The sequence below is a fragment of the Ranitomeya imitator genome, chromosome 1 (assembly GCF_032444005.1).
Source record: "Ranitomeya imitator isolate aRanImi1 chromosome 1, aRanImi1.pri, whole genome shotgun sequence".
Taxonomy (NCBI): domain Eukaryota; kingdom Metazoa; phylum Chordata; class Amphibia; order Anura; family Dendrobatidae; genus Ranitomeya; species Ranitomeya imitator.
In genome coordinates, this window is record NC_091282.1 from 177893247 (window position 1) to 177921200 (window position 27954).

The 27954-nt window shown below is 45.9% G+C and overlaps 1 protein-coding gene across 1 annotated transcript in view; it reads right to left on the reverse strand.

Moving 5' to 3' along the window:
• The window catches only part of FBXL17 (F-box and leucine rich repeat protein 17), a 996531-nt gene extending 972427 nt beyond the window's left edge, over positions 1 to 24104 (reverse strand). Inside the window, exons 1-4 of the mRNA XM_069752543.1 lie at positions 22366 to 24104; positions 13087 to 13209; positions 9627 to 9884; positions 5968 to 6099 (exon numbers count right to left, since the gene is read on the reverse strand). Coding sequence (XP_069608644.1) covers positions 5968 to 6099; positions 9627 to 9884; positions 13087 to 13209; positions 22366 to 23997 — 2145 coding nt within the window. The 5' untranslated portion in view covers positions 23998 to 24104. The remainder of the gene's footprint in view (positions 1 to 5967; positions 6100 to 9626; positions 9885 to 13086; positions 13210 to 22365) is intronic.
• Positions 24105 to 27954: the final 3850 nt, after the last annotated feature.

Sequence of the window (27954 nt, forward strand, 5' to 3'; positions counted from 1 at the left end):
TGAACAAAAAAGCAATTTACCTCCAAAACATCCTAACAGGCCAAGTTACATGTTAACATAGGAACCCATCTTTAATATCACCTTGACAATTCTTGCATCCATTGAACTTGTGAGTTTTTGGAGAGTTTCTGCTTGTATTTCTTTGCATGAAGTCAGAATAGCCTCCAAGAGCTTTTGTTTTGATGTGAACTGCCTCCCACCCTCATAGATCTTTTGCTTGATGATGCTTCAAAGGTTCTCTGTACGGTTGAGGTCAGGTGAAGATGGTGACTACACTAGGAGTTTATCTCCTTTTATGCCCATAGCAGCCAATGACTCAGGTATTCTTTGCAGTATGAGATGGTGCATTGTCATGCATGAAAATGATTTTGCTCCTGAAGGCAAGTTTCTGCTTTTTATACCATGGAAGAAAGTTGTCAGTCGGAAACTATATATACTTTGCAGAGGTAATTTTCACACCTTCAGGAACATTAAAGGGCCCTACCAGCTGTTCCCAAAATGATTCCGGCCCAAAACATGACTCCTCCACCTCCTTGCTGACGTCGCAGCCTTGTTGGGACATGGTGGCCATCCATCAACCATCCACTACTCCATCCAGGGTTGCTCGACACTCATCAGTAAACAAGACTGTTTGAAAATTAGTCTTCATGTATGTCTGGGCCCACTGCAACTGTTTCTGCTTGTGAACACTATTTAGGGGTGGCCGAATAGTAGGTTTATGCACCACAGCAAGCCTTTGAAGGATCCTACACCTTGAGGTTCGAGGGAGGCCAGAGGCACCAGCAGTTTCAAATAACAGTTCGCTGCTTTGTAATGGTATTTTGGCAGCTGCTCTCTTAATCCAATGAATTTGTCTTGCAGAAACCTTCCTCATTATGCCTTTATCTGCATGGACTGTCTGTGCTCTGTTTCAGTCACAAATCTCTTCACATTATGATGATCACAAAGTTTTCGTGAAATATCTAATGTTTTCATACCTTGTCCAAGGCATTGCACTATTTAATGCTTTTCAGCAGCAGAGAGATCCTTTTTATTTCCCATATTGCTTGAAACCTGTGGCCTGCTTAATAATGTGGATCATCATTTTTAAGTAGTTTTCCTTTAATTAGAATCACCTGGAAATGAATCACACGTTTAAGATTGATTTCAGTGATCCATTGAGCCCTTATACACAATACCATCCACGAGTTTATTTGAAAAACAAAACAATTAAATCTTTATGACACTTAAATCCAATTTGCATAATAATTTGGAACACGGTGTATATGAACAGCAGCGCACCAGTGTGACCAGTGCTCCAGTAGACAGCGAAAGAGCAGTGGTCTATGTATACTACAATTCTATTTGGGACCCCATGCCGTGAAGTACCAGTGACTAGACCCTCAGATTATTCATTGATCACATGTACTGTGGATAAATGATTTCAGGTGGGCAGCAGCTCTCATTTAAGAAACCCAACAATATAAAGAAATGTATTTAAAAGGCAATGCTTCAAGGAAAGGAAAAAAAAAAAATTTAGTAAAGTAGCTTATACAAGCCAAACCACAGACCAGTAGTAGACAGCATTGTTTCGGGGTTTTTGCTGCTCATCAGTAAAGCAGAAGACAAGCTGGCTGAATAATAAGCCCTAAGCTGCATTAACACTACAAAGTAATCGTGAACAAGTGGTCAGAGTGAAATGATCTTTTGTGAAGCGCAAACAATCATTGTTACCAGAGGAGCATTGTCCTTTGTAAACAGGACGCTCACTTACGAGAAGAGTGGCACTGAATGATGTCTTACAGAGGAATTACCTATTGCTCACTGCACATTGTTTACTTTGGTCTGAATATGTAAAGAGTTATTTAAAAGACCACCAAATCGGTAAAGGTTTCCTGATTGGCAGTCGTATTGTGCCGCTGGACAGTCTGTATATGGACCCTTAGACACCACTCATGGGGAAGGCTCCCCCAGGAAAGAGCCCGGACATAGCTCTGTCTACAGATGTTCTGTAGCTTGGCAATTATAAGCATCTGCCTATACAGACATTATATTGATACAGTAAATGTAGGTTACTTTAACACCGGAGGAAAAAAAAAAGCTCTAGCTACACCGTCCCATGATTATGGACATAGTGCTAAGCCACACTGAGGAAGTAATTACACACCCGTGTTATTCATGACCTGGTTTACTTTGGCTTGATTGTATAGATCTGGTCCACTCTTAATTCTCTGACCAAGAAGAACAGAGACCACTCCTCTCTGCTTCACGCCTGAATGCACTTAGTTGTACATATTGTATAGCACAAGTCTGCAATGACTTTAGTCTGCAGTGTGAATCCTGTAAGTGTGTCTTAGAAGTGTGAAGATACATGTAGAATTAAATCCAGAAGGGAACTGAAGGTAACTGGCCAGTCACTGTAAACAATGTTTCTGTTTCTTTTCACTTTCACCCCTATAATCCTTCACTTTCTGCTAACTCCCCTAATCCCTACACCTTGTAAGGAAATGTTCATCTCTTCTTCAATCCTCCCCATCCATCTCTCAGAACAACCGATCAACATACAATCTTCTGTCTCCAAGCACAGACAGCCCCCTCATGCCCTCTCCTGCTCCCACATGCTAACACTTTCTCTGCTCCTTCTCACTGCTGGTGATATCTCTCCAAATCCTGGTCTTCCTCACCACATCCCCACAGTCAGTTCTTCCTCCCATCCACGCTCTATCACAAATTTCCGTAAGCTCTCCAACCGTATACCCATTCGCCCAGCCCCCCCACTTCCCCAGTCCCACTAACAGGAGCTCTATAGAACGCTTGTTCTGTCTGCAACAAACTTTCCTACATCCATGATCTTTTTATTACTAACAAACTTTCCTTCCTTGCCATCACCAAAACCTGGCTCACCCCTTCTGACAGCCTCTCCTGTTGCACTTTCGTATGGTGGCTTCCACCTTTCTTACACACCCCACCCCAGCAGCAAGCATGGCGGAGGAGTTCGTTTTCTCCTGTCAGATAACTGGTCCTTCACCCCAATCCCACTTCCACCCTCTGTTACCCTCCCTTTCTTTGAGGTGCACTCTGTGCGCATCTACTCCCCCTCCAACTGGCTGTCATTTACAGCCCCCCAGGGCCAGCCACCACCTTCTTTGACCACTTCACCACCTGGCTACTTCATTTCCTTTCCGCGGACATCCCCACTATCATCATGGGCGACTTCAACATCCCCATTGACACTTCCCTCACAGCTGGCACTAAACTTCTATCTCTCACTTCCTCCTTCGGCCTCACTCAATAGTCTTCTGCAGCCACTCACAAAGATGGTCACACACTGGACCTCATCTTCACCAGCCTCTGCTCCCTATCCAACTCACCTCTTCCTGACCACAATCTACTCACATTCTCTTCCCTCTCCACTCCTTATCTACAATCCCCACAAACGTGCACACCCTCACAGAAATCTTAAACACCTCGATCTACACTCACTCTCTGAATCCCTCCTCCGTCTCACACACAAGTTCCCTACACAATGCGGATGACACTGCCGCTCTATATAACACCACAATAGCTGTAGCTTTGGAATCTCTTGCCCCTCTCACACATACCAAAGCTCGCAAAAACAACAGACAGCCCTGGCACACCAGCCTGACCAAAGAACTGAGGCGAGCTTCCAGGGCTGCTGAGCGCAGATGGAAAAGATCCCACTCCAATGAGCACTTCATGGCATTCAAACAGTCCCTCACTTTCAAGACCACACTCGCCACAGCAAAACAAACCTACTTCTCAACTCTCATATCCTCCCTGTATCACAACCCTAAACAGTTATTCAACACCTTCAATTCTCTCCTCCGTCCCACAGCACCTCCTCCCTCCCCACTCATCTCAGCTGAAGACTTTGATGTTCTCAATCTTCCGCTTGAAAAATGAGGCAGAGACAGTTTTGGACAACCCCCAGAACCCTTCCTCCGAACTACCCAGCTCACCACTTCTCCACCATTACAGAAGATCGACTCTCCACTCTACTCTCAAGATCGCATCTCACCACCTGTGCACTTGACCCGATCCCATCCCACTTCATCCCAAAACTCACCACAGTCTTCATCCCAACCCTAACCCATCTCTTCAACCTATCACTAACAACTGGTGTTTTCCCCTCAAGCTCTAAACATGCCTCCATCACACCTATCCTCAAAAAGCCCTCTCTTGACCCATCCTCTGTATTTAGCTATCGCCATATATCACTTCTCCACTCAAAACTACTGGAAAAACACGTCCATCTTGAACTGCCCTCCCATGTATCTTCCTGCTCCCTCTTCGACCGCTTACAATCAGGCTTCCGGTCACACCACTCCACTGAAACTGCCTTAACTAAGTTCACCAATGACCTATTAACCGCCAAGAGCAAGTGACACTACTCTATCCTCCTCCTGGACCTGTCCTCTGCCTTTGACACAGTGGACCATTCCCCTGTTGCTGCGGATCCTCTCATCCCTTGGCATCACAGACTTGGCCCTATCCTGGATCTCGTCATACCTAACTGACTGGACATTCAGCGTCTCCCACTCACACCACCTCCTTCACCTCGCCCCCTATCTGTCGGAGTCCCGCAAGGTTCAGTTCTAGGGCCCCTGCTCTTCTCCATCTACACCTTTGGCTTGGGACAGCTCATAGAATCTCACGGCTTTTAGTATCATCTCTATGTTGACGACACACAGATTTACATCTCTGGACCAGATATCACCACTCTACTAACCAGAATCCCTTAATGTCGGTCCACTATTTCATCCTTCTCCACTAAAATTCTAAAACTTAGCATGGACAAAACAGAATTCATCGTCTTTCCCCCATCTCACGCGACCCCCCCCCCCCCCCAAAGAACCTATCCATTACAGTAAACGGCTGCCCACTCTCCCCAGTCGCACAAGCTCGCTGTCTTGGGGTAATACACTGATCTCTCCTTCGAACCACATATCCAAGCCCTTTCCACTTCCTGCAGCCTTCAACTAAAAAAATATTTCACGGATCGGTACATTCCTAAACCAATAATCTGCAAAAACCCGAGTCCATGCCCTCATCATCTCCAGCCTCGACTACTGTTACCTCCTGCTCTGTGGCCTCCCCTCTAACACTCTTGCACCCCTCCAATCTATTCTAAACTCTGCTGCCCGACTAATCCACCTGTCCCCCCGCTATTCCCCAGCTTCTCCCCTCTGTCAATCCCTTCACTGGCTCCCCATTACACAGAGACTCCAGTAGAAAAGCCTAACCATGACAAACAAAGCCATCCACAACCTGTCTCCTCCATACATCTGTGACCTCGTCTCCCGGTACTTACCTACACGCAACCTCCGATCCTCACAAGATCTCCTTCTCTACTCCCCTCTTATCTCCTCTTCCCACAATCGTATACAATATTTCTCTCGCGCATCACCCCTACTCTGGAACTTTCTACCACAACACATCAGACTCTCGCCTACCATCGAAACCATCAAAAAGAACCCACCTCTTACGACAAGCCTACAACCTACAGTAACCACCGATAGACAAAACCGATACACGACCAGCTCTACCCTCACCTATTGTATCCTCACCCATCACTTGTAGATTGTAAGCCATTGCGGCCAGGGTCCTCTCTCCTCCTGTATCAGTTGTGATTTGTATTGTTCAAGATTATTGTACTTGTTTTTATTATGTATACCCCTCCTCACATGTAAAGCCTCATGGAATAAATGGCACTATAATAATAATTCAGCTTTGGTGAGGTCTGCTTAACCCAAGCCTGGTGAGGATACAAGAGCGGAGGAGCATTGGCCTTTTCCTTATAAGTTTCTCTTGCATCCACTCTTGAAATTGGGTGAAAAACAAACAAAACAAGACGCATGTGTGGATCCAGCCGACCTATCACATTACATTTATCATTCTTGAAATATGATGCAGAATGCCGCCAAGAATTGGGTTACAAAGGATTTCTTAATTTCTTGTTATACTCACCAATTTGTTTTCTTGCATGTAAATTTTCTTAAGTTTGGGACAACCTTTAGCAATAAGGACCATCCCTTCATCAGAGATCTTGTAGCACTGTCCAAAATGGATGTCTCGCAGATCCCTGCACCTGGAACCCAGCTGTGGACGAGTGAAAGACAGAATACAATATAGTAATACACTAAAGACTTAGAAGAGGCAGTTTACTACACGAGAACTAATATCACATTCACAGAAAAGTGGCAGGAAAGGTTTTTCAGTCATTTCCAAGAATAGTACAGCAATGTCTGAAGAAACTTTATATGCAATATTTATTATGCAGCAGCGAGAAGCAATCTGAATAAAACACCTGTAGATAGACCCCCAGCCCCCTGCTGTACTCAGTCATTTCCAGCACCCATAGATCACAGGTATAAAAGCGAGGTGCAAGCAGAGGTCCTAATAACACCTTACAGGTGACACTGACGCCAACGTACACTATTTTATGCCTTAACAATTAGGGCATTAAAATTAGACAGCACATTTTTACTAAATCGACCTGAAGGACTGTCCCAGAAGAAAAAGGATAAACGATGGAGCTGCTAGGAGAGAAGCACAAAATTTAAATACATAAATCTCGGCTACTGTCTTCTGATTCTCCTTATCTGTGGGGGGGAACTACAACTCCCAGCATCTCAAGAAAGATAGATTTTGAAGACCAACTAGGATTTGGTAGCTGGATTATACAGCAATGTGTGGGCCAGGGGAGATAGTCAGGGTATACTCCTGTCACCATTATGGAGGTTAGGGTATTTTCAGGGTTTATGGTCTTTATGTAGACAAGTCAGTCCTCAAGAGTCACCAACATGTCATATGTTCAGGATTTCCTTAGTATTGCATCACCGCACCGGCAATAATTCCATCACCTGGGCCATACTAAGGAAACCCTGAAGCTATGACCTGTTGGGGGCGCTTGAGGACAGGAGTTGGAGAACAATGATGTGGAGTCATAACTCAAAAAGTAGAGCTCAGAATTTGGGGCCAGACAGGGTAGTGTCAAATGCTAAAAAATGGAAGAGAAGCTGCAGCCCATTACTATGGACTGGGTGAATAAGTCATAGGTGTAACCTACAAGGGAAGCTCTGGTTACATCCACCTGAGGGATATGGAGTGGAGGCTCAATGAAGCGTGCTGGGTCGAGCTATAGTTATGCCCTTAAATAATAATGTCCATGGCTCCAAACCTCATCCACATACCCATTCCAGGCTAAAAATACTAGTCAGAAATGGTAAAAATGATTTTTACCCTGCTAAGAATATGTAGTGTGACCGCTGAGTGGAAGGAATAATGGATCTCATTCTACAATAATACATACTAAACAGGACAAGTAAGGATAGTTTATCAATATCAGATCAATGAGATTCAAACACCCTGCACCCCCACTGCTCCGGTAGTATCCTAATGTAGACCGTGAATGGAGCTTTACAGCACAGCTCTGCTCTCCGTGTAGTGGCCGCTCCTGGGTACTGCAGCTTGAAAAGGAAATGATCTATACAGGGTGGGCCATGTATATGGATACACCTAAATATAATGGGAATGGTACAACTTCCTGTTTGGGGCACATTAGTATATGGAAGGGGGAAAACTTTTCAAGATGGGTGGTGACCATGGCAGCCATTTTGAAGTCGGCCATTTTGGATCCAACTTTATTTTTTCCAAAGGGCAGAGGCTTATGTGACACATCAGGTGTTAACCTCTGCGACATGTCAATGGCTGTAAACTAAGAGAAACTTGTAAATAACTCATGAAAGAATAAAGTTACGTTAAAACCAAGCACGCCATTGTTTTTTCGTGTGAAATTCTCAATAAGTGATGTGTCACATGACCCACTTCCCATTGGAAAAAATAAAACAGGAAGTGGATATCACCAACTATTCCCATTTTAGTTAGGTGTATCCATATACATGGCTCACCCTGTAGTATCCACAACAGCCACTAAACACTGTACAGAGTGCCCACTCCATACATCTGGTCACTGCCAGGGCTGACAACAGCTAAATAGTGGAAGCAACGAGTGACGGATCCCCACTTACCTGATATTGATAAGGGCAGGTCATTATCATGGCAACTGGTAACCCCTTTAATACTTTTTTAAAATATGTATAGTAGCAATGGATTATTAGCTAGAAAATAAAATTAACATTTTGTTGTGGCTATTCAGAGCCAAAGGCACAAAGTATAATGTGCCTACACGTTCCAGAGATGTAATCGCGGTACTGAACAAGGTCTAAATTACACATGTTTGCTCTCATAAGGTCTACTAGATTACCGTACATTGCAGGCCATTTAGTCACTCTTAGATTTTCTATGTACCGTATATACTCGAGTGTAAGCCGAGAATTTCAGCCCATTTTTTTAGGCTGAAATTGCCCCTCTCGGCGTATACTCGAGTCATACCAAGGAGTCGGCAGGGGAGGTGGAGTAGCAGCTGTCTAATAATACTCACCTGCTCCTGGCACGGTCCCTGGTTCGCCGGCAGCTTCTTCCTGTAGCGAGTATGGACCCCACTCCACCCCATAGGGGTGGAGCCGTATATTAATTACTGTAATGAGCGGTACCATGTGACCGCTCAATACAGGAAAGAAGCTTCCACGCCGCCGCCGGGGAAGCAGGGACCGCGCCAGGAGCAGGTGAGTATAAGCAGTGCGCGATATTCACTTGTTCCTCATTCCACCGTCGCTGGCCGTCACTGCATCTTCTGCATCCTCTGCACTGACGCTCAGGTCAGAGGGCGCAGTGACGTGATTAGTGCGTGCCACCCTCTGCCTGAACAGTCAGTGCGGAGGACGGGGAAGACAGCGGCGGTCGGCGCTGGAACGCGGAGCAGGTGAAAATAGCAAGTGTCGGGGGCCTGAGCGACGAGAGGTGATTATGTGATTGTTTTTTTGTTTGTTTTTTATCGCAGCAACTGTATATTGGGCAAATGACTGTATGGAGCATCTTATGGAGCCATAATCAGCATTTGTGCAGTATTATATGGGGTGTATTTTGCATGGAGCATCTTATGGTTCCATCATAAACTGTATGGAGCATTATATGGGGCATATTTTGTATGCAGCATTATATGGGGCCCACCATGAACTGTATGGAGCATTATATGGGGCTCCTGATTCTATATGGATATTTAAAGACACTTACCCTACTGATGTCTCAATTAATTTTACTTTTATTGGTACCTATTTTTATTTTTGACATTAAGGGTATGTGCACACGATGCAGAAAACGCTGCGGATCCGCAGCAGTTTCCCATGAGTTTACATTACAATGTAAACCTATGAAAAACAAAAAACGCTGTGCACATGCCGCAGAAAAAAACGCGCGGAAATGCAGCGGCTTACATTCCGCAGCATGTCACTTCTTTCTGCGGATTCCACAGCGGTTTTACAGCTGCTCCTATGGAAAACTGCAGTTGTAAAACCGCAGTGAAAACCGCAGAAAAAACGCAGTAAATATGCAGCAAAAACGCAGCGTTTTTGCCCTGCAGATTTATCAAATCCGCTGCAGAAAAATCTGCAGTGGACAAGAATACGTGTGCACATACCCTTACCGGTAGCTGCTGCATTTTCCACCCTCGGCTTATTCTCGAGTCATTAAGTTTTCCCAGTTTTTTGTAGCAAAGCTGGTCATACCTGCTTGATTGCCTCATCGGTGAGCCGATCCTGGTTGCCAACATGAACCTTCTGTAACACGGCACAGTGAGTGGCCACAGAGATGAGTGAAGAGTCAGACAGCTGCTTACACCGGTAGGCGGTGTACTTCACCAGGCCAGAGCATTTGGCTGCCAACATCTCAACCCCAGCATCCGTCACATTTAGACAGTCGGAAATGTTGAGTTCCGTAATGTTCCAAAACCTGGAAGCTATTCTTTCCAATATGTCATCTTTAACCTGTAAAGTGAGAATTATATCTCTATTACAGTCACAGCCAATATGAAATAAACCAGGTCTTATCAATATGCATAGTGTGTATAGGCAAGATATAGGAAGCCTCGGAAACACTGACAATCTGTGGGAAGATAAGGTCTGCTCCCTATGTCACGTGTGTTTTTCCAGGCAACAAGTAAAACACCATACAAAAATAAAGTAACGTAATCTGCTCATACTTTTTTTGTGGAGTCAATAAATGGACCATAAGCCGCCTTTAACGGTTTATCTGAAATCTACAAAACCTATTCTGCTTAATAAAAAATGTTCACTACATTTCCTTTTCTTCCTAAAGAAAGAAGCACTTGACAGAAGTAATTTACTTTTACGCTATTTTAGCTGCTTAAAAAAAAAAACAATAAACAAAGTCATTCTTCATCACGGTTTACAAGAAGCAATTAGCTGCATGCACGCAGCCGCCATCGCTCAGAATCCTCCTTCGCTCTGAGATCCATGTGATGGGTGGTCCCAGCGACAGGTAATACCGCGGCCACGCAGACCAGACACGGGGCTGATACTTATGTCATTCCATCACTGACTTGGGAGTTAAAAGTGGGCCTCAGAAATAAAAAGGTTTAATACAACTCATTAACTTAATTACATTTAATTTTGTTAATTTTTTAACCAACATGTTTCTTTTAGGGGATAATTGGTCATATTCATACAAGATATTTAACTACCGCTATGTCAGATGGCGTTTTCTGATGAGGCTCTGAAACAAAATCCACATCAAAGAGTGTTCATAGAGTTTCTGAAGCAGAAAAGTAAGAAAAACCAAATCAAAATACTCTGTGCAAACATACCCTTAGGATATATAAAGTCCTCATCATAGTGAACACTACCAGAGTTGCAGCATGTAAAACTACAGCAAGAAGCCCAGTAAGTGACACATCACTTGAATCAGGTTCTCTGCCCCTCTTTTGTGCAACCCTCGTAAAGGAAAGCATAAACCTAATGAAAGATTGCTTTCAACCCTTTCATGATGTCTAAATGTCTGACATACCTGTACATCACACATATGATTAGACGAGCTCACTGTCATAGGTATCCACCATCGCAGAGGTTTCAGAGGATCAGCAAGCCCTCTTGGCCGGGCAAATAAATCCAATATAATAAAAAGCTGACTTCTCAGATAAAATCTCGGCAGCTTTATTACATTTTCAGGAAAAACGGGTCACAAACAGGACAGTGTTTTGGTGGTTTGAACATTTTTAATTGTTACATGTCAGGAGTCAAAACGCGTCAACGCCAGAACACTGTCCTATTTGTGACCTGTTTTTACTGAAAATGTAATAAAGCTGCCAAGATCTTATCTGAGAAGTCAGCTTTTTTGCAGTTGTATTTTATCACACATATGATGTTGATGCATGAAATGGGCTCAGCAGCTGAGATTGCACCATACCCGGGAGATGCCAGCATCTTCCTGTAACAAAAGCTTGTTTGGATTGCTAATATTTGACAATTTACATGCCTCTGCTAATCACTGACATCGGCATTTAAACACCCCAAATTGCTGATGCTTGAATTCACCGGTTCCCAAATGCCCCTCTATATTGCAATCATGGGGTACCGATGGGTTAGCATGGCAGCTGGAGCCTCGCCGGAAGCCACCACGGAAGCCATCTTATTCTTTCTTCATTCTAAAGATGTTGTGCACTACTTCAGCATTGATGACCTATCCTTAGAATAGGTCATCAAGGTCTGATCGGTTGGGGTCGGTGTCAGTTATCGGCGGCCAGAAATACTCACTTATGGAGCTGGCCGTCTTCTGAAAGTGGCCACCGCAGGGCAATACATATCTGTCTATTAATTTGAATAGGAGGCATATGAATAGTACCCTGCCTCGGCCACAATCAGAAGACGGACAGCTCCGAAAGTGAGGACTTCTGGCAGCCGGCGGCCAACGCCAATGGCAGCTGATCTGCAGGGATGCCAGACCCCGAGCAGACATTGATGACTTATCCTAAGGATAGGTCATCAATGCTAAAGTAGCGGACAACCTCTAACTATACTACTGCATATAAAACTAACTAGATATAAAAATGTAATCACAAACAATTCAAAAATGTAATAATAAAAATAAGCATATTTGGTATTCCCACAGCCAAAAAAGTCTGATCTACCAAAATATATAAAGAGTCAACACGTAAACAGCAGAAAAAAACCTGACACAACTGTGGTTTTCTTAGTTAAAGGGGTGGTCAGGTCCAAATCGATAAGTCTGCCGTCACTGTAGACACATGAATCTCACCAGGACACGCACTGTGCACCATGGTGATTCGCTGCTTTCTGAATCGGGACCGGAGGGTATGTATGAGTTATACATACTTGTTTTGAGTAAAGCCGCGCGCCCCATCTAGTAACGCAGCAGGCCAGTGGGCGTGGCCAACTATGGGGTGAGGCCTTGCTCCATGTAAGTGTATGGAAGCGAGGCCACGCCCACTGCACGGGAGTATATATACCTCATGTATACCTTTAAATCGCCACTCGAACCGCTGAATCCCCGCAGAACACAGTGTGAGCACTGAGGGGATTCATGAGTCTGCAGTGACACAGTGACTGCAGACTTATCAATTTGGGCAGGACAAGTCATTCAAGTGTCTTCCTAAAAAAGGGGAAAAAATGCAATAAATAAATATCCCAAAATGGTAAAATAATAAAAACATCAGTTTGCCATGAAATGAACAAGCTCGCACACAACTCCAGCAATGGAAAAGTAGGAAAAGTTAAAAAAAAAAAAATGTACATGTCTCAGAAATCCTGATTAGGTTCACTTCACTCTTCACCACACCTAGGATTTTTGGCTCCAATGAATAACATCATTTGATACTACAGCTCATCCTGCAAAAAGTCACATAAATAACGGAAAAGTAAAAAAGATGTATGGCTCTAGGAAGACTAAAAGGGGAAAGCCATCTTGCAGCAACAATCATGGCCACTACACTACACTCGCTATATGCCACAGCTTTTTTTCTTAAAATGATTAGCGGGGTGAACCAGCAATCAGACCCGCACTGATTTGGCTTTGACGATCAACCCCAGGGATAAATTTTCATCATTAAAGTAAACATGTCCACGCACAAAATATAAACCTGCAACACAGAAAAACCATAGGGTTAGGTGACTACACAACTAGTAAGTAGAATTATAAAAGGATCCGCGGTACCTGACTACGACTGCTGAGGTCCAGCTGCTTCCAGAACTGAAAGTCCAAGCAGAGATCGCGCCAATATTTACATACCAAAGACACACAAAGGCAACGCTCATTCAGAGAGAGGTGAGAAAATATCTGTAAGAAAAAAGAGAAGATTTATTGGAGGCATACTTCATTTCTTGGGCATTTTGCACTAATAAATGGAACCGGTCGTCAGATAATACCATTAATCTGCGTTGGAAAGGTGACCTGTGTCCGTATTTAAAGTGCAGCACCCGAGGAAAAGATTAACTTTATTCTTGCAGTAAGCCGCCGGCTTTCAGTCATGCAGGCGTGTCGGAGCAGCTAGTCACCAGAGTGTCGGCAGTGAGCACGCCCCGGCACTGACAGTTCGCAGTGCTGTACATCAGTGTAGACCAGGTGTCAATGTGCCTGACAATGATAGCAGACGCCACCCTCAGTGAGAGAGCAGTGACTATCACTACCGGACACACTCGTATGACGACTGAAAGCCGGCTGGGTCCGGGAGGAATAACGTTAATTTTCTCTCGGTACGTGGCACTTTCAATGGGGCAGTCAGGCACCTTCATAATGATATTAACCCCTATATCTGCAGATTAATAGCGTTCCCTTTAAAAAGTTTTTTTTTCAGAGCCCCTTTGGTGTGCTGTACATTTTTTTCATGGTCTGATTGATTGGAGAAGCTTGAGGAAAATTCAACACACTTTTTTCATACGAGAAAAACTGATGAAAATAAGATCAGACACACTGAGGACACTGACTGCTATTCTGTGGGAGAAAAGTCACTCTGGTCTGAACGAGGCCTTAGACTGACTGGCTACTACAAAGAGTTTCCTCTCCGCCATTACACAGACATCATCAGGGAGAGCTGCAGGGAAAAGAACACTTGCTGCAAGGTTTCCCCCAAATCCCACATGATCACTGGGGGTGATCTGTTTATCATTAAAGCGGGTTAATCTAAGAAGGGCAATGTTCTTTCACACATCAGTTCCATGCGTTTATTGCCAGAAACGTCCCTTCAGGCTTTTTCGCCGGACACAAAAAACATTGCAGGAGACGTTTTTTGTATCCGGCAAAAAAGCCTGAAGGGACGGATCCGGCACAAAACGGATGAAACGCATGTCCTTCAGGCACAATCCAGCAGTAATACAACTCTATGGGGAAAAAACGGATCAGGCATCAGAAAAAAACTGATCCAGATTGTGCCTGAAACTGCCGGATTGTGCCTGAAACCAAAAACCTGATGTGTGAAAGCAGCCTTAGGCTTTTGTTCACCGACAGGAACCAGAGAACTTAATGATGGATTCCAATGACAAGGATCCTCAATGTTTCATGGAGCTGTATTAGAAGAGCATCGTGCTTTATATACAATGTCTTACAGCACATTTAGAGGTTCCTTGGCGCAGGGGATAGCACAGCAGCCTGGCAGTGCTGGGGGTCCTGGGTTCTAATCCCACCCAGGACAACATCTGCAAAAAGTTTGTATGTTCTCTCCGTGTTTGCGTGGGTTTCCTCCGGGCACTCCGGTTTCCTCCCACATTCCAAAGACATACTGATAGGGAATTTAGATTGTGAGCCCCATCGGGGACAGTGATGATAATGTGTGCAACCTGTAAAGCACTGCAGAATATGTTAGCGCTATATAAAAATTAAGATTATTATTATAAAAGGGGCTGTATAGACATTATCATCGCTGTGTCAATCTAAACAGATACTAACTCCATTCAGATGTTGCCCTTGGTCAGAAGAGTTCTTAGGACCTCAGTGCTGCAAAGCTACAATGCTAATCACTGAACTGTGCTAACCACTGAACCAATCACTGAACTGTGCTAACCACTGAACCAATCACTGAACTGTGCTAACCACTGAACTGTGCTAACCACTGAACTGTGCTAACCACTGAACTGTGCTAACCACTGAACCAATCACTGAACTGTGCTAACCACTGAACTGTGCTAACCACTGAACTGTGCTAACCACTGAACTGTGCTAACCACTGAACTGTGCTAACCACTGAAGCACTGTGCTGCCCCTACTCAAACAACAGTTCCGCTCGGCCATGTGCCCTACTATTTGCCACAAAAAGAAAATAAATAACAGCACTTTTGGGGGGCAGATTTTGCCTCAAATCCACCTGCAAAGCGCATAAATAATGCTAGAAAGAATTTAACATAAATTACAATGTGAAAACAAATTGCTGCACACATGTTCTGTCTTTTGAGCTTATTTTGACCATTTCAGTCTTCAAAACCTGACCATTCTTCAGGCGGCCACTCTAGTATAGGTTGGCAATTAAAATAAAGAAATAAAATGCCGCCTGTAGCAAAGCCACCACAAAAATGACCATTAAGACGTTGAAGATGCTTCTTTTAACCCCTTCCCGACCTTTGACGCATACACTGCGTCATGAAAGTCGGTGCCATTCCGACCCATGACGCAGCATATGCGTCATGGAAAGATCGCGTCCCTGCAGATCCGGTGAAAGGGTTAACTCCCATTTCAGCCGATCTGCAGGGACAGGGGGAGTGGTAGTTTAGCCCAGGGGGGGGAGGCTTCACCCCCTCGTGGCTACGATCGCTCTGATTGGCTGTTGAAAATGAAACTGCCAATCAGAGCGATTTGTAATATTTCACCTAAAAAACTGGTGAAATATTACAATCCAGCCATGGCCGATGCTGCAATATCATCGGCCATGGCTGGAAACACTAATGTGCCCCCACCCCATCGATCGCCCCCCCAGCCCTCCGATCTGTGGTCCGCTCCCCTCCGTCCTGTGCTCCGCTCCCCCGTCCTGCTGTCCGCTCCCCCCGTGCGCCAATCCCACCCCCCGTGCTCCAATCCAACCCCCCGCACTCCGATCCCCCCCCCGCACAGCGATCCCCCCCGTGCTCCGATCCACGCCCCGCACAGCGATCCTCCACCCCGTGCTCCAATCCACCCCCCCGTGTTCCGATCCACCCCCCCAAGCTCCGATCCCCCCCCCCGTGCCCTGATCTCCCCCCTTCCCCTTATACTTACCTGGCCTCCCGGGGTCCATCCGTCTTCTTTCTTTCCTTGGCGCCGCCATCTTCCAAAATGGCGGGCGCATGTGCAGTGCGCCCGCAGAATCTGCCGGCCGGCAGATTCGTTCCAAAGTGAGTTTTGATCACTGAGATATAATCTATCACAATGATCAAAATAAAAAAAATAGTAAATGACCCCACCCCCGCTTTGTCACCCCCATAGGTAGGGACAATAAAAAAAAAAATAAAGATTTTTTTTTTTTCCACTAATGTTGGGGTAAGAACTAGGGTTAGGGGTAGGGTTAGGGGTAGGGATGTGCACACGTATTCTGGTCCTCCGCGGATTTTTTCCGCAGAGGATTTGATAAATCCGCAGGGCTAAACCGCTGTGGATTTACCGCGGTTTTTCTGCGCATTTCACTGCGGTTTTACAACTGCGATTTTCTATTGGAGCAGTTGTAAAACCGCTGCGGAATCCGCAGAAAGAAGTGACATGCTGCGGAATGTAAACCGCTGCGTTTCCGTGCAGTTTTTCTGCAGCATGTGTACAGCGATTTTTGTTTCCCATAGGTTTACATTGAACTGTAAACTCAAGGGAAACTGCTGCGGATCCGCAGCGTTTTCCGCAGCGTGTGCACATACCTTTAGAATTAGGCTATGTGCACACGGTGCGGATTTGGCTGCGGATTCGCAGCAGTGTTCCACCAGGTTTACAGTACCATGTAAACATATGGAAAACCAAATCCGCTGTGCCCATGGTGCGGAAAATACCGCGCGGAAACGCTGCGTTGTATTTTCCGCAGCATGTCAATTCTTTGTGCGGATTCCGCAGCGTTTTACACCTGTTCCTCAATAGGAATCCGAGGGTGAAATCCGCACAAAAAACACTGGCAATCCGCGGTAAATCCGCAAGTAAAACGCAGTGCCTTTTACCCGCGGATTTTTCAAAAATGGTGCTGAAAAATCTCATACGAATCCGCAACGTTGGCACATAGCCTTAGGGTTAGGGTTGGAATTAGGGTTGTGGTTAGGGTTAGGGGTGTGTTGGGGTTAGGGTTGTGGTTAGGGGTGTGTTGGGGTTAGGGTTGTGATTAGGGTTACGGCTACAGTTGGGATAAGGGTTAGGGGTGTGTTGGGGTGTGTTGGAGGTAGAATTGAGGGGTTTCCACTGTTTAGGCACATCAGGGGGTCTCCAAACGCAACATGGCGCCACCATTGATTCCAGCCAATCTTGTATTCAATAAGTCAAATGGTGCTCCCTCACTTCCGAGCCCTGACGTGTGCCCAAACAGTGGTTTACCCCCACATATGGGGTACCAGCATACTCAGGACAAACTGCGCAACAATTACTGGGGTCCAATTTCTCCTGTTACCCTTGAGAAAATTAAAAAATTGCTTGCTGAAACATTTTTGAGGAAAGAAAAAAGATTTTTTATTTTCACGGCTCTGCGTTATAAACTTCTGTGAAGCACTTGGGGGTTCAAAGTGCTCACCTCACATCTAGATAAGTTCCTTTCGGGGTCTAGTTTCCAAAATGGGGTCACTTGTGGGGGGTTTCTACTGTTTAGCCACATCAGGGGCTCTGCAAACGCAACGTGACGCCCGCAGAGCATTCCATCAAAGTCTGCATTTCAAAACATCACTACTTCACTTCGGAGCCCCAGCATGTGCTTAAACAGTGGTTTACCCCCACATATGGGGTATCAGCGTACTCAGGAGAAACTGGCAACAACTTTTGGGGTCAAATTTCTCCTGTTACCCTTGGGAAAATAAAAAATTGCGGGCTAAAAGATCATTTTTGAGAAAAGAATTTTTTTTTTTTTTTTTCATGGCTCTGCGTTATAAACGTCTGTGAAGCACTTGAGGGTTCAAAGTGCTCACCACACATCTAGATTAGTTCCTTTGGGGGTCTAGTTTCCAAAATGGGGTCATTTGTGGGGGATCTCCAATGTTTAGGAACACAGGGGCTCTCCAAACGCGACATGGTGTCCGCTAATGATTGGAGCTAATATTCCATTTAAAAAGCCAAATGGCGTGCCTTCCCTTCTGAGCCCTGCCGTGCGCCCAAACAGTGGTTTACCCCCACATATGGGGTATCTGCGTACTCAGGACAAACTGGACAACAACATTTGTGGTCCAATTTCTCCTATTACCATTGGCAAAATAGGAAATTCCAGGCTAAAAATCATTTTTGAGAAAAGAAAAATTATTTTTTATTTTCATGGCTCTGCATTATAAACTTCAGTGAAGCACCTGGGGGTTTAAAGTGCTCACTAGGCATCTAGATTAGTTCCTTGGGGGGTCCAGTTTCCAAAATTGGGTCACTTGTGGGGGAGCTCCAATGTTTAGGCACACAGGGGCTCTCCAAACGCGACATGGTGTCCGCTAACGATGGAGATAATTTTTCATTCAAAAAGTCAAATGGCGCTCCTTCCCTTCCGAGCCTTACCATGTGCCCAAACAGTGGTTTACCCCCACATGTGAGGTATCGGTGTACTCAGGAGAAATTGCCCAACAAATTTTAGGATCCATTTTATCCTGTTGTACATGTGAAAATGAAAAAATTGAGGCTAAAAGAATTTGTGAAAAAAAAAAGTACTTTTTCATTTTTACAGATCAATTTGTGAAGCACCTGGGGGTTTAAAGGGCTCACTATGCATCTACATAAGTTCCTTGGGGCGTCTAGTTTCCAAAATGGGGTCACTTGTGGGGGAGCTCCAATTTTTAGGCACACGGGGGCTCTCCAAACGTGACATGGTGTCCGCTAAAGAGTGCAGCCAATTTTTCATTCAAAAAGTCAAATGGCGCTCCTTCCCTTCCAAGCCCTGCCGTGCGCCCAAACAGTGGTTTACCCCCACATATGAGGTATCAGCGTACTCAGGACAAATTGGACAACAACTTTCGTGGTTCAGTTTCTCCGTTTACCATTGGGAAAATAAAAAAATTGTTGCTGAAAAATCATTTTTGTGACTAAAAAGTTAAATGTTCATTTTTTCCTTCCATGTTGCTTCTGCTGCTGTGAAGCACCTGAAGGGTTAATAAACTTCTTGAATGTGGTTTTGTGCACCTTGAGGGGTGCAGTTTTTAGAATGGTGTCACTTTTGGGTATTTTCAGCCATATAGACCCCTCAAACTGACTTCAAATGTGAGGTGGTCCCTAAAAAAAATGGTTTTGTAAATTTCGTTGTAAAATTGAGAAATCGCTGGTCAAATTTTAACCCTTATAACTTCCTAGCAAAAAAAAAATTTTGTTTCCAAAATTGTGCTGATGTAAAGTAGACATGTGGGAAATGTTATTTATTAATTATTTTGTGTCACATAACTCTCTGGTTTAACAGAATAAAAATTCAAAATGTGAAAATTACAAAATTTTCAAAATTTTCGCCAAATTTCCGTTTTTATCACAAATAAACACAGAATTTATTGACCTAAATTTACCACTAACATGAAGCCCAATATGTCACGAAAAAACAATCTCAGAACCGCTAGGATCCATTGAAGCGTTCCTGAGTTATTACCTCATAAAGGGACACTGGTCTGAATTGCAAAAAACGGCAAGGTCTTTAAGGTCAAAATAGGCTGGGTCATGAAGGGGTTAAAAAAAAAAAAAAAAACACACACACACACACACACACACACTACTCTTTTCCTGAACAGTCTTCTGCTTCAAAAACGCAGTGGGTACGCCAGTGTCTGAAAAACAGTGTGTGCCCATGGGTATTGTAATCTTTTCATTCTTTTTGATGCATCTGGGATTTAAAAAAAAAAAAAAAACGACAGCAGGTTTAAGATGAAAAATTGTTTTGAGTTTCAGCCAGAAAAATCTGAAGATTTTCATCTATATTCCATCCATTTTCCTACATTTACATTAAAAAATGTGCACGATCGAATAGTTTCCTAATAATGGAGAAATGGAAAGCCACAATGGATGATTTGTGTGGGCTCCCGGCGTTTTTGAGCACCAATTGACTAAGGGTGCTTTCACATTGCGTTCTGTGTCCACGTTGGGGCATACTTTTCAAAATACCCAACAAAAGGGGTCCGGATGCATGCGCCAACTGAGACAGACTGTAATTGTAACCACAGAGTGAACATTTTCCCCCCGGAGTGTACGCTTACAGGAGGCGCACACGCAGATGCAGTCTACTACGGTCCCGAAAATTATACACGTTTGCTCTGCAGTCACCATTACAGTCTATGGCCCCGTCAGAGCAGGCGTCCGGACACAGTTTTGAAGGGATTTCGGCCATATGCCTCAACTTGGACACTGAATGCAATGTGTAAGCGCCTCAGTCTCAGCTCAGCCGCAGAAGAGAACAGCTGATGCTGCGCAGTCCATTACCCACTTGTCTTTACAAGGCCGCACACATAACCCTCCCATGGAGTACAGAGCCTATGCAGCTTGTGTGTCTCTGTGGTCCAAGGCTACAAATGAGCCCAGTGCAGCCATTCCCCCTGCACCTGTCACTTAGATCATGTTTAATAGCAAGCAGTGAACAGATCAGATCTGATGGGTTATTAATGCTAACTTTTTTTGCCTGATTTCTTAAAGGGAACCTGTCACCCCCAAAATCGCGGGTGAGGTAGGCCCACCGGCATCATGAGAAAGAGAGGTTAGATTATACTCACCCAGGGGCGGTCCTGCTGCAGTCCTGTCCGACAGGCGTTGCGGTCTGGTCCGGGGCCTCCCATCTTCATCAGATGACGTCCTCTTCTGGTCTTCACGCTGCGGCTCCGGCGCAGGCGTACTTTGTCTGTCCTGTTGTGGGCAGAGGAAAGTACTGCAGTGCACAGGCGCCGGGAAAGGTCAGAGAGGCCCAGCACCTGCACACTGCAGTACTTTGAAGACCAGAATAGGACGTCATCTGATGAAGATGGCAGGCGCCGAACCCGGACCAACAGCGGGACCGCCCCTGGATGTGTATAATCTAACCTGTTTTTCTCATCTTTTAGGATACATCGGGGGCTTATCTACAGCATTCCAGAATGCTGCAGATAAGCCCCTGATGCCGGTGGGCTTACCTCACCCGCAATTTTGGAGGTGACAGGTTCCCTTTAATATACCTGCAGCTATAAATTGTATCGCATAGGGAACACCCGTGTAGCACCAGATTTTTACGGTCACATTGCCATTATCGAACCTAAAAAACTATACTTGATCGTATACATTTTAAAATGTTGATCTATAAAACTGGACAGCACACAGACATGAAATACGGACACACAGACGTCACTCTGGATGAGACATCCAAATTTTCCAGACAAAAATCAGACTATTTGTCATACGCTTACGATCTCGGCCTTACGCCGTGGTCACACTGGGGAGTTCAATGCGAAAAACTCACACGAGTCTCTGGCATCAATACCTGGCACTCCTGATCATAGCGTATAGCTGCCTAGAAACACATGCGGCCGCACGCTCCAGTCCCGAGTGCCAGGACTTGATGCGAGAGAATCTCGCATTGAACTCACAAGTGTGACCCCGGCCTTATTCCTGCACTAACACCATTAATATTTAGCGCCACACATTACATTTTCTTGGGGCCCTAATGGGAACATGTCAACTGATTCATGCTGCTCAAGCTGCGGGCAGCATTAATCGGAGCCTGGCTGTGCATATGCCGCTAGGTTTTAGGGAACCTGCTAGCGGATTCATGCTGCCTAAACCATCAGAGCTGGATTGCAGCCTGGTATATCTTTCCCTGAAATGTTCCAGTTTGAAGATCCGGCCGAGGACCATAGCTAGGGCTAGTCATGCACCATCCTCAGCCGGCTCCTCCCAGCGCCACTGCTTAACAGGTCATGGGAGAAGCTGGACAGGAGCAATGACAGGCTAGTATCTTCTATGGTTCCCCGGCCGGATCTAAAAATTATATTTTCTCTGAAACACTAGAACATTTCAAAGAAATATATATACACCTGGCCACAACCGGGCAGCCAAGCTCGGATTCAGGCTGCCCATGATTAGCGCAGCTATCAGCTGACAGGTTTCAGTTAAAAAAGGTGGAAGGCCTCTGCTGAGGAAGATGGAAATAATCCTTAAAGCACTGATTTCTCTTTACCAATAATTAACCCTTTGTACAGCAGTGGCTTAGCAGACATGATGGGATCCTTCAGATGTAAAGCTCCTGGATCCAGCAGTGCTGCCACGTGCTTGTATCCTTTTATATGTGATCGCCATATCCTGACAGCATGGTCAGTTATAAGACTGAGGAACATGGGGGGCAATAGAACACAACAGCCCTGCTGCCGTCATGTGGCTCCTCACCTTCAGTAACAGTGATGGAGGCAGCTGGTTAATATGTAGCGGCTCATCCTCCACCTTGTGAGTGTCGGGGTCAGCTTCCCTGTGTGTCTGTGCCTGATCCTGGGAACAGGAGCCAAGAGAAGATGCAGAGCAGCAGATCGGAGTCCTGGAATGCCTCTGTGCTGCTGTGCCAGGCTGGGGGGATTCCTCTGTTGGCGACATGCCATCTTTTTCCAGTGCTGGATTCCCTGGAGACTGCTCCTCTGCACAGGGCAATGCTAGATCCAAGGTAGGCTGATGTGTAAGCTCTGCGGTGCTGGGGTGCCCGCGATCACCTGTGTGCACTGCAGGATTTACCCAATAATTTGATGAAGAGGGATTTTGGGGCAGTTTACAAGGGGTGCCAGTATGCTCTGCAGGTTCTCCAATGCTGGGGTGCCCCTGATCTTCTGCAGGGGTACATCGGCGCATCTTACAGAGGGTGCTGGGCTGCTCTATAGGTGCCTTAACGCTGCAGTGCCCCTTATCTCCCACTGGGGTACTTTGGGGCATCTTATAGGGGGTCCCAGGATGCATTGTAGGCTCTCCGCTGCTAGGGTGCCCCTGATCCTCTACTGTTGTACACACAAGCAGCTTACAGGGGGTGCCGGGATGTTCTGTAGGCTCTCCGGAGCTGGGGTGCCCCTGATCCCTGGCTGGGGTACATCTAGGCAGCTTACAGGGGGTGCTGGGCTGCTGGGTAGGCTCTCCGGAGATGGGGTGCCCCTGATCCCTGGCTGGGGTACATCTAGGCAGCTTACAGGGGGTGCTGGGCTGCTGGGTAGGCTCTCCGGAGATGGGGTGCCCCTGATCTCCGGCTGGGGTACATCTTGGCAGTTTACAGGGGGTGCTGAGCTGCTGGGTAGGCTCTTCAGCGCTGGAGTGCCCCTGATCCCCATCTGGGGTACATCTTGGCAGCTTACAGGGGGTGCTGGGCAGCTGGGTAGGCTCTCCGGAGCTGGGGTGCCCCTGATCCCCATCTGGGGTAAATCTTGGCAGCTTACAGGGGGTGCTGGGCAGCTGGGTAGGCTCTCCGGAGCTGGGGTGCCCTTGATCCCCGGCTGGGGTACATAGGGGCAGATTACAGGGGGTGCTGGGCTGCTGGGTAGGCTCTCCGGCGCTGGGGTGCCCCTGATCCCCATCTGGGGTACATCTTGGCAGATTACAGGGGGTGCTGGGCTGCTGGGTAGGCTCTCCGGAGCTGGGGTGCCCCTGATCCCCGGCTGGGGTACATAGGGGCAGATTACAGGGGGTGCTGGGCTGCAGGGTAGCCTCTCCGGAACTGGGGTGCCCCTGATCCCCGGCTGGGGTACATCTTGGCAGCTTACAGGGGGTGCTGGGCTGCTCCCCGCTGTTCTTCCGCTTGCACACCATGTCTGCGCTCAGGACGCTGCAGCTCCGCTCCTGCCAGCTGTTCAGTAGCAGCAGATGGGCACAGTCCCGGGCAGCAGGCGGTGGGGACCCCGGCTCACTGACTGCGCGCTCCCGCACAATGAAGCACAGCATGCAGGGTGCACGGAGCAGGCAGTCCTGGTGCCGCTGCTGCAGCTTCTTCCTCCTCTGGGCTCGGGCAGGTGTGAGGCCGCGGCGCTGCTTGCAGAAGAAGCTGCCCATAAATGAGCATCAAACCTGGGCGCACACTCCGGAGCGGCCGCTGTCCCGCCGCACTCTCTCACTCACACACTTTAATGCTTTCCCCGTTACCGCCGTTCTGACGTCATCACAACAGTAAACGTCACTCCGGATTGCAACGTTCCTATTGGCCAGAATGGGGACGCTACCTGACGTCACTACGCGCGTTACGCACTGTCACAAGAGGACGTCTGTGGCCATGTTTTTTATTGGTAAATGCCAAGAATATTGCTGGAGATGCAGCGTGCTTAACGAGTCCTGTCACTTCTCTCTGCCCTTGCTAAACATGGCGGCTCCGTCAATACCTGAGAACTACAGGGATTCATCTTTATTAGGACCATGTCAGAAAAGCACAGCGCCCTCTGGTGTACCGGACTGGCAGTACATGTCTTGTTCCTGCTGTCATAGTCCGAGCTGTCAGCTGTGGCTCATCTTCTCCCTAATATGCGGCTGCCTGACGCTGATATGACCTTAGGCTATGGGCACATGTTGGGGATTAGCCTTAGGAATTTCTGGTGCGGACTCTGCATGTCTTGGCAGAAAACGCAGCTGCGGATCTGCAGCGTTTTTTGCTGCGGTTTTCTTGCGGATTTGCTGCGTTTTTTTACCCTTGCGGATTTCTGTTATGGAATGGGTACAAAAACACTGCAGGTCCGCAAAAAAGAAGTGACATGCTACTTCTTTTAATCCGCAGCGTTTCCGCACGGAATTTTCCGCAAAGTGTGCACAGCATTTTTTTTTCTCCTTGATTTACATTGTACTGTAAATCAATTGCGGAGCTGCAGCGTTTCTAGACCGCAAAAATCGCTGCGGATCCTCAGAGAATCCGCAACGTGTGCACATACCCTTACTGGGTCCAAAAGAATCAATAACTATTATGTAGCAAAGGTTCATATTATAAACCAAAGAACGTAAAGTGACAAACATGTTCTCAACAAACAAAGCAAACAGTTCATCAAAAATTCACTAGTAACACTTTCGGTCCAGGCCACTTTTATATTTTGGGGCCATGTACAAACATTCAGTATTTGGTGAGTTTTTTACCTTATTACTTATCTACCACCTACTGCGTTCCTCGCTTATCAGCTGAATACGCGGCCGGTAATTTATACCTTGCGACAATAAGTTATTTTTGTTGTCCGATCAGAAGAATATAATTCTCTAATGACCACCAAAAGGAATCTATGTATTATTAGAGATTTCTTAAGATGATAAGCAGGCTTTACCATTTAATTGGGTCACGGGTCCCCATTATGTTTAGATGCTTTAGTGAAATAGAAATAAAATTTGGTCCCCCTTGTATTTTCAATTAGATATTGATGGGACAGTACTTCACCTCTGTATTGACTATTAGTGCGACTATGGTCTATCGCATTATAAGTACCTCTCAGAGTCACAATTGAGGCCTCCATATTCATTATACTCGAAGAGATTCCTTCTCTCACACATAGTGTCCTTTATGACTATAATAGTCGGAGCAGATTTAAATTTTAATCTTTTCTTTCTTTTGTATATATACACATATATCTCCCTTGTTTTGAGCATACATATATATATATAGTTCTTTCACTGTATCATGGGGCTTTTACTCATTATCTCTTAATGCCCCACGCCAATTAATCCTAGTGGTACAGTGAAAAACCCTGGTAGGTTTGCAAATTTCAACCCGGGTTTAGGTCTAACGGTTAGGCATTTTAACCCATTCCAAGGGTCATTTTGATGACTCGGAAAACATCGTCCCACACCAGTACAGCCACTATAACTTAGATTTTAGTGAGGGAGGGAGAGTTAAAGAAAACAGCTGAAATTCAGTTGTTCATTTAGCCCTAGGGGCCATTGAGTGTCTAATCGATAAATCCACCAACATTCTTTTTGCAGGATTATTTTGTCATAATTCCCACCTCTCACCGGGGGTTTTACTTGTTCTATACCCATGAAATTAACCACTTTGCAGTTGCCATCATGACAGCTGTTCACGTGTTTCGCTAGTGGCGTATCTCTATTATTTCTTATGTCCCCCAAATGCTCGCCCACCCTCCGTCTAAATTCTCTGAATGTTTTTCCCACATATGATTTGCCACAAATACAAGAAGCCTTATAGACCACCCCTGTAGTCTTGCAATTAATAAATTGCTTGATTGTAAATTTCTCTTTGGTGGTGTCATTCTCAAACTCCTTTCCTGTTCGTATATGGTTACAAGCCACACATAATCCGCATTTAAAGCAACCTTTTGGTTTTTCTGGTAGCCATGTTGTCCCTCCTTCTGGTTTACTCAAATGACTATGCACTAGTCTCTCCTTAAGGGATCGACCCTTCTTATATGTAATCTGGGGTGTCGTTCCTATGACTTTGGCCAAATCTTGGTCCATTAAGAGGACATTCCAGTGACTTTTTAATACCTCCCGTACTGCTTGCGCCCCATTGTCAAAGGTGGTAATCAGGCGAATAGGGAAGAAAAAAGGAAGTATAAGACGATACATTATCCAGGGTGGCTATATTTTCCAATGGGCTTCATTTAAACAGGCTCAAACTTGGGAACTGCCCTTGTCAGGGCGGGAGACTTATACACGGGGCACGACAGGGGAGATAGGTTCCAACCCCCACCCCCTCCCCTTCGTCTCCCCCTTGAGGGGAAAAGGTTTACTTGTCTCTCCCCTATGCCGTGCTCTGAAAAAAGCACAGAAATCTATAAGAAGGAGAGAAACGGCATTTGGTGAGATCAAACTATTTTTTGTCTAGTGCACTGGTACGCATGAGCACCTAATTATAATTTTAAACATAAGATATTGTTTTAGAAGTATACATATTAAATGTTAAGTTTTAGAATTTAGTGGCTGGCTTTGCTGTTTTGTGTATTAATATTGGTCAGAGGCGTCTAGAACGTTACGTTTGGACTTTTGTTTTGCTAAAGTAATAATGCTGGTGCCGACTCTCCCTACTCCCCCCCTGAGACACAGTGACGCCCCTGCTCACAGCCTGACTCGCACTAGAGCAGTACAAACAGAGTAGTGTACTGTCTCTGTAATGATCTCTCGCCCGCGCACTGCCTGCTGCACGGCTCTGTCTGTGACTCACCTCATGGTCTTCTCCCCTTCCCTCAGATTCCTCATCCTCGTCTCTGCCTGCAGTGCCTGAGGCTGGAGGAGCCGTGTAAACACAGCAGGTGCAGCACTGGAATGTTTGATGTTTGCTCCCAGCCAGGAGATGGACCCAGAGAGTGAGTGGGGGTGTGTAATACACCCCAGCCCCACTCACTCTATCTGGGTCCTGGGAGCAAACATTGCCAGTGCTGCTGTGTGTGTGTGTGTGTGTGTGTGTGCTTGCGGGGCTGTATGTGTTGTGTGTGTGTGCGCAGGCAGAGCTCTGTGTGTGCGCACGCGGAGCTGTATGTGTGTGTGCGGAGCTCTGTGTGTGTGCGGAGCTGTGTGTGCATGGGGCTGTAAGTATGTGTGTGTGCATGCGCGGAGCTGTGTGTTCATGGAGCTGTATGTATGTGTGTGTGCATGCTCGGAGCTGTATGTGTGTGTGTGCGGAGCTGTGTGTGTGCATGGTTGTTATGCTGTGCTATCAGGCAACACAGTGTGCAGTAATCAGCGCACATACAGTGATATGGCAATAACCCAAAAACAATAGAACAAGCTCTGAGACGTGGAATCTCTGCAGACTGCAATACCTGAACCTATCCTCACACAACTAAAAGCAGCAGTGGATTGCGCCTAACACTACCTATGCAACTCGGCACTGCCTGAGGAGCTGACTAGCCTGAAGATAGAAATACAAGCCTGACTTGCCTCAGAGAAATACCCCAAAGGAATAGGCAGCCCCCCATATATAATGACTGTTAGCAAGATGAAAAGACAAAACGTAGGAATGGAATAGATTCAGCAAAGTGAGGCCCGATATTCTAGACAGAGCGAGGATAGCAAAGAGAACTATGC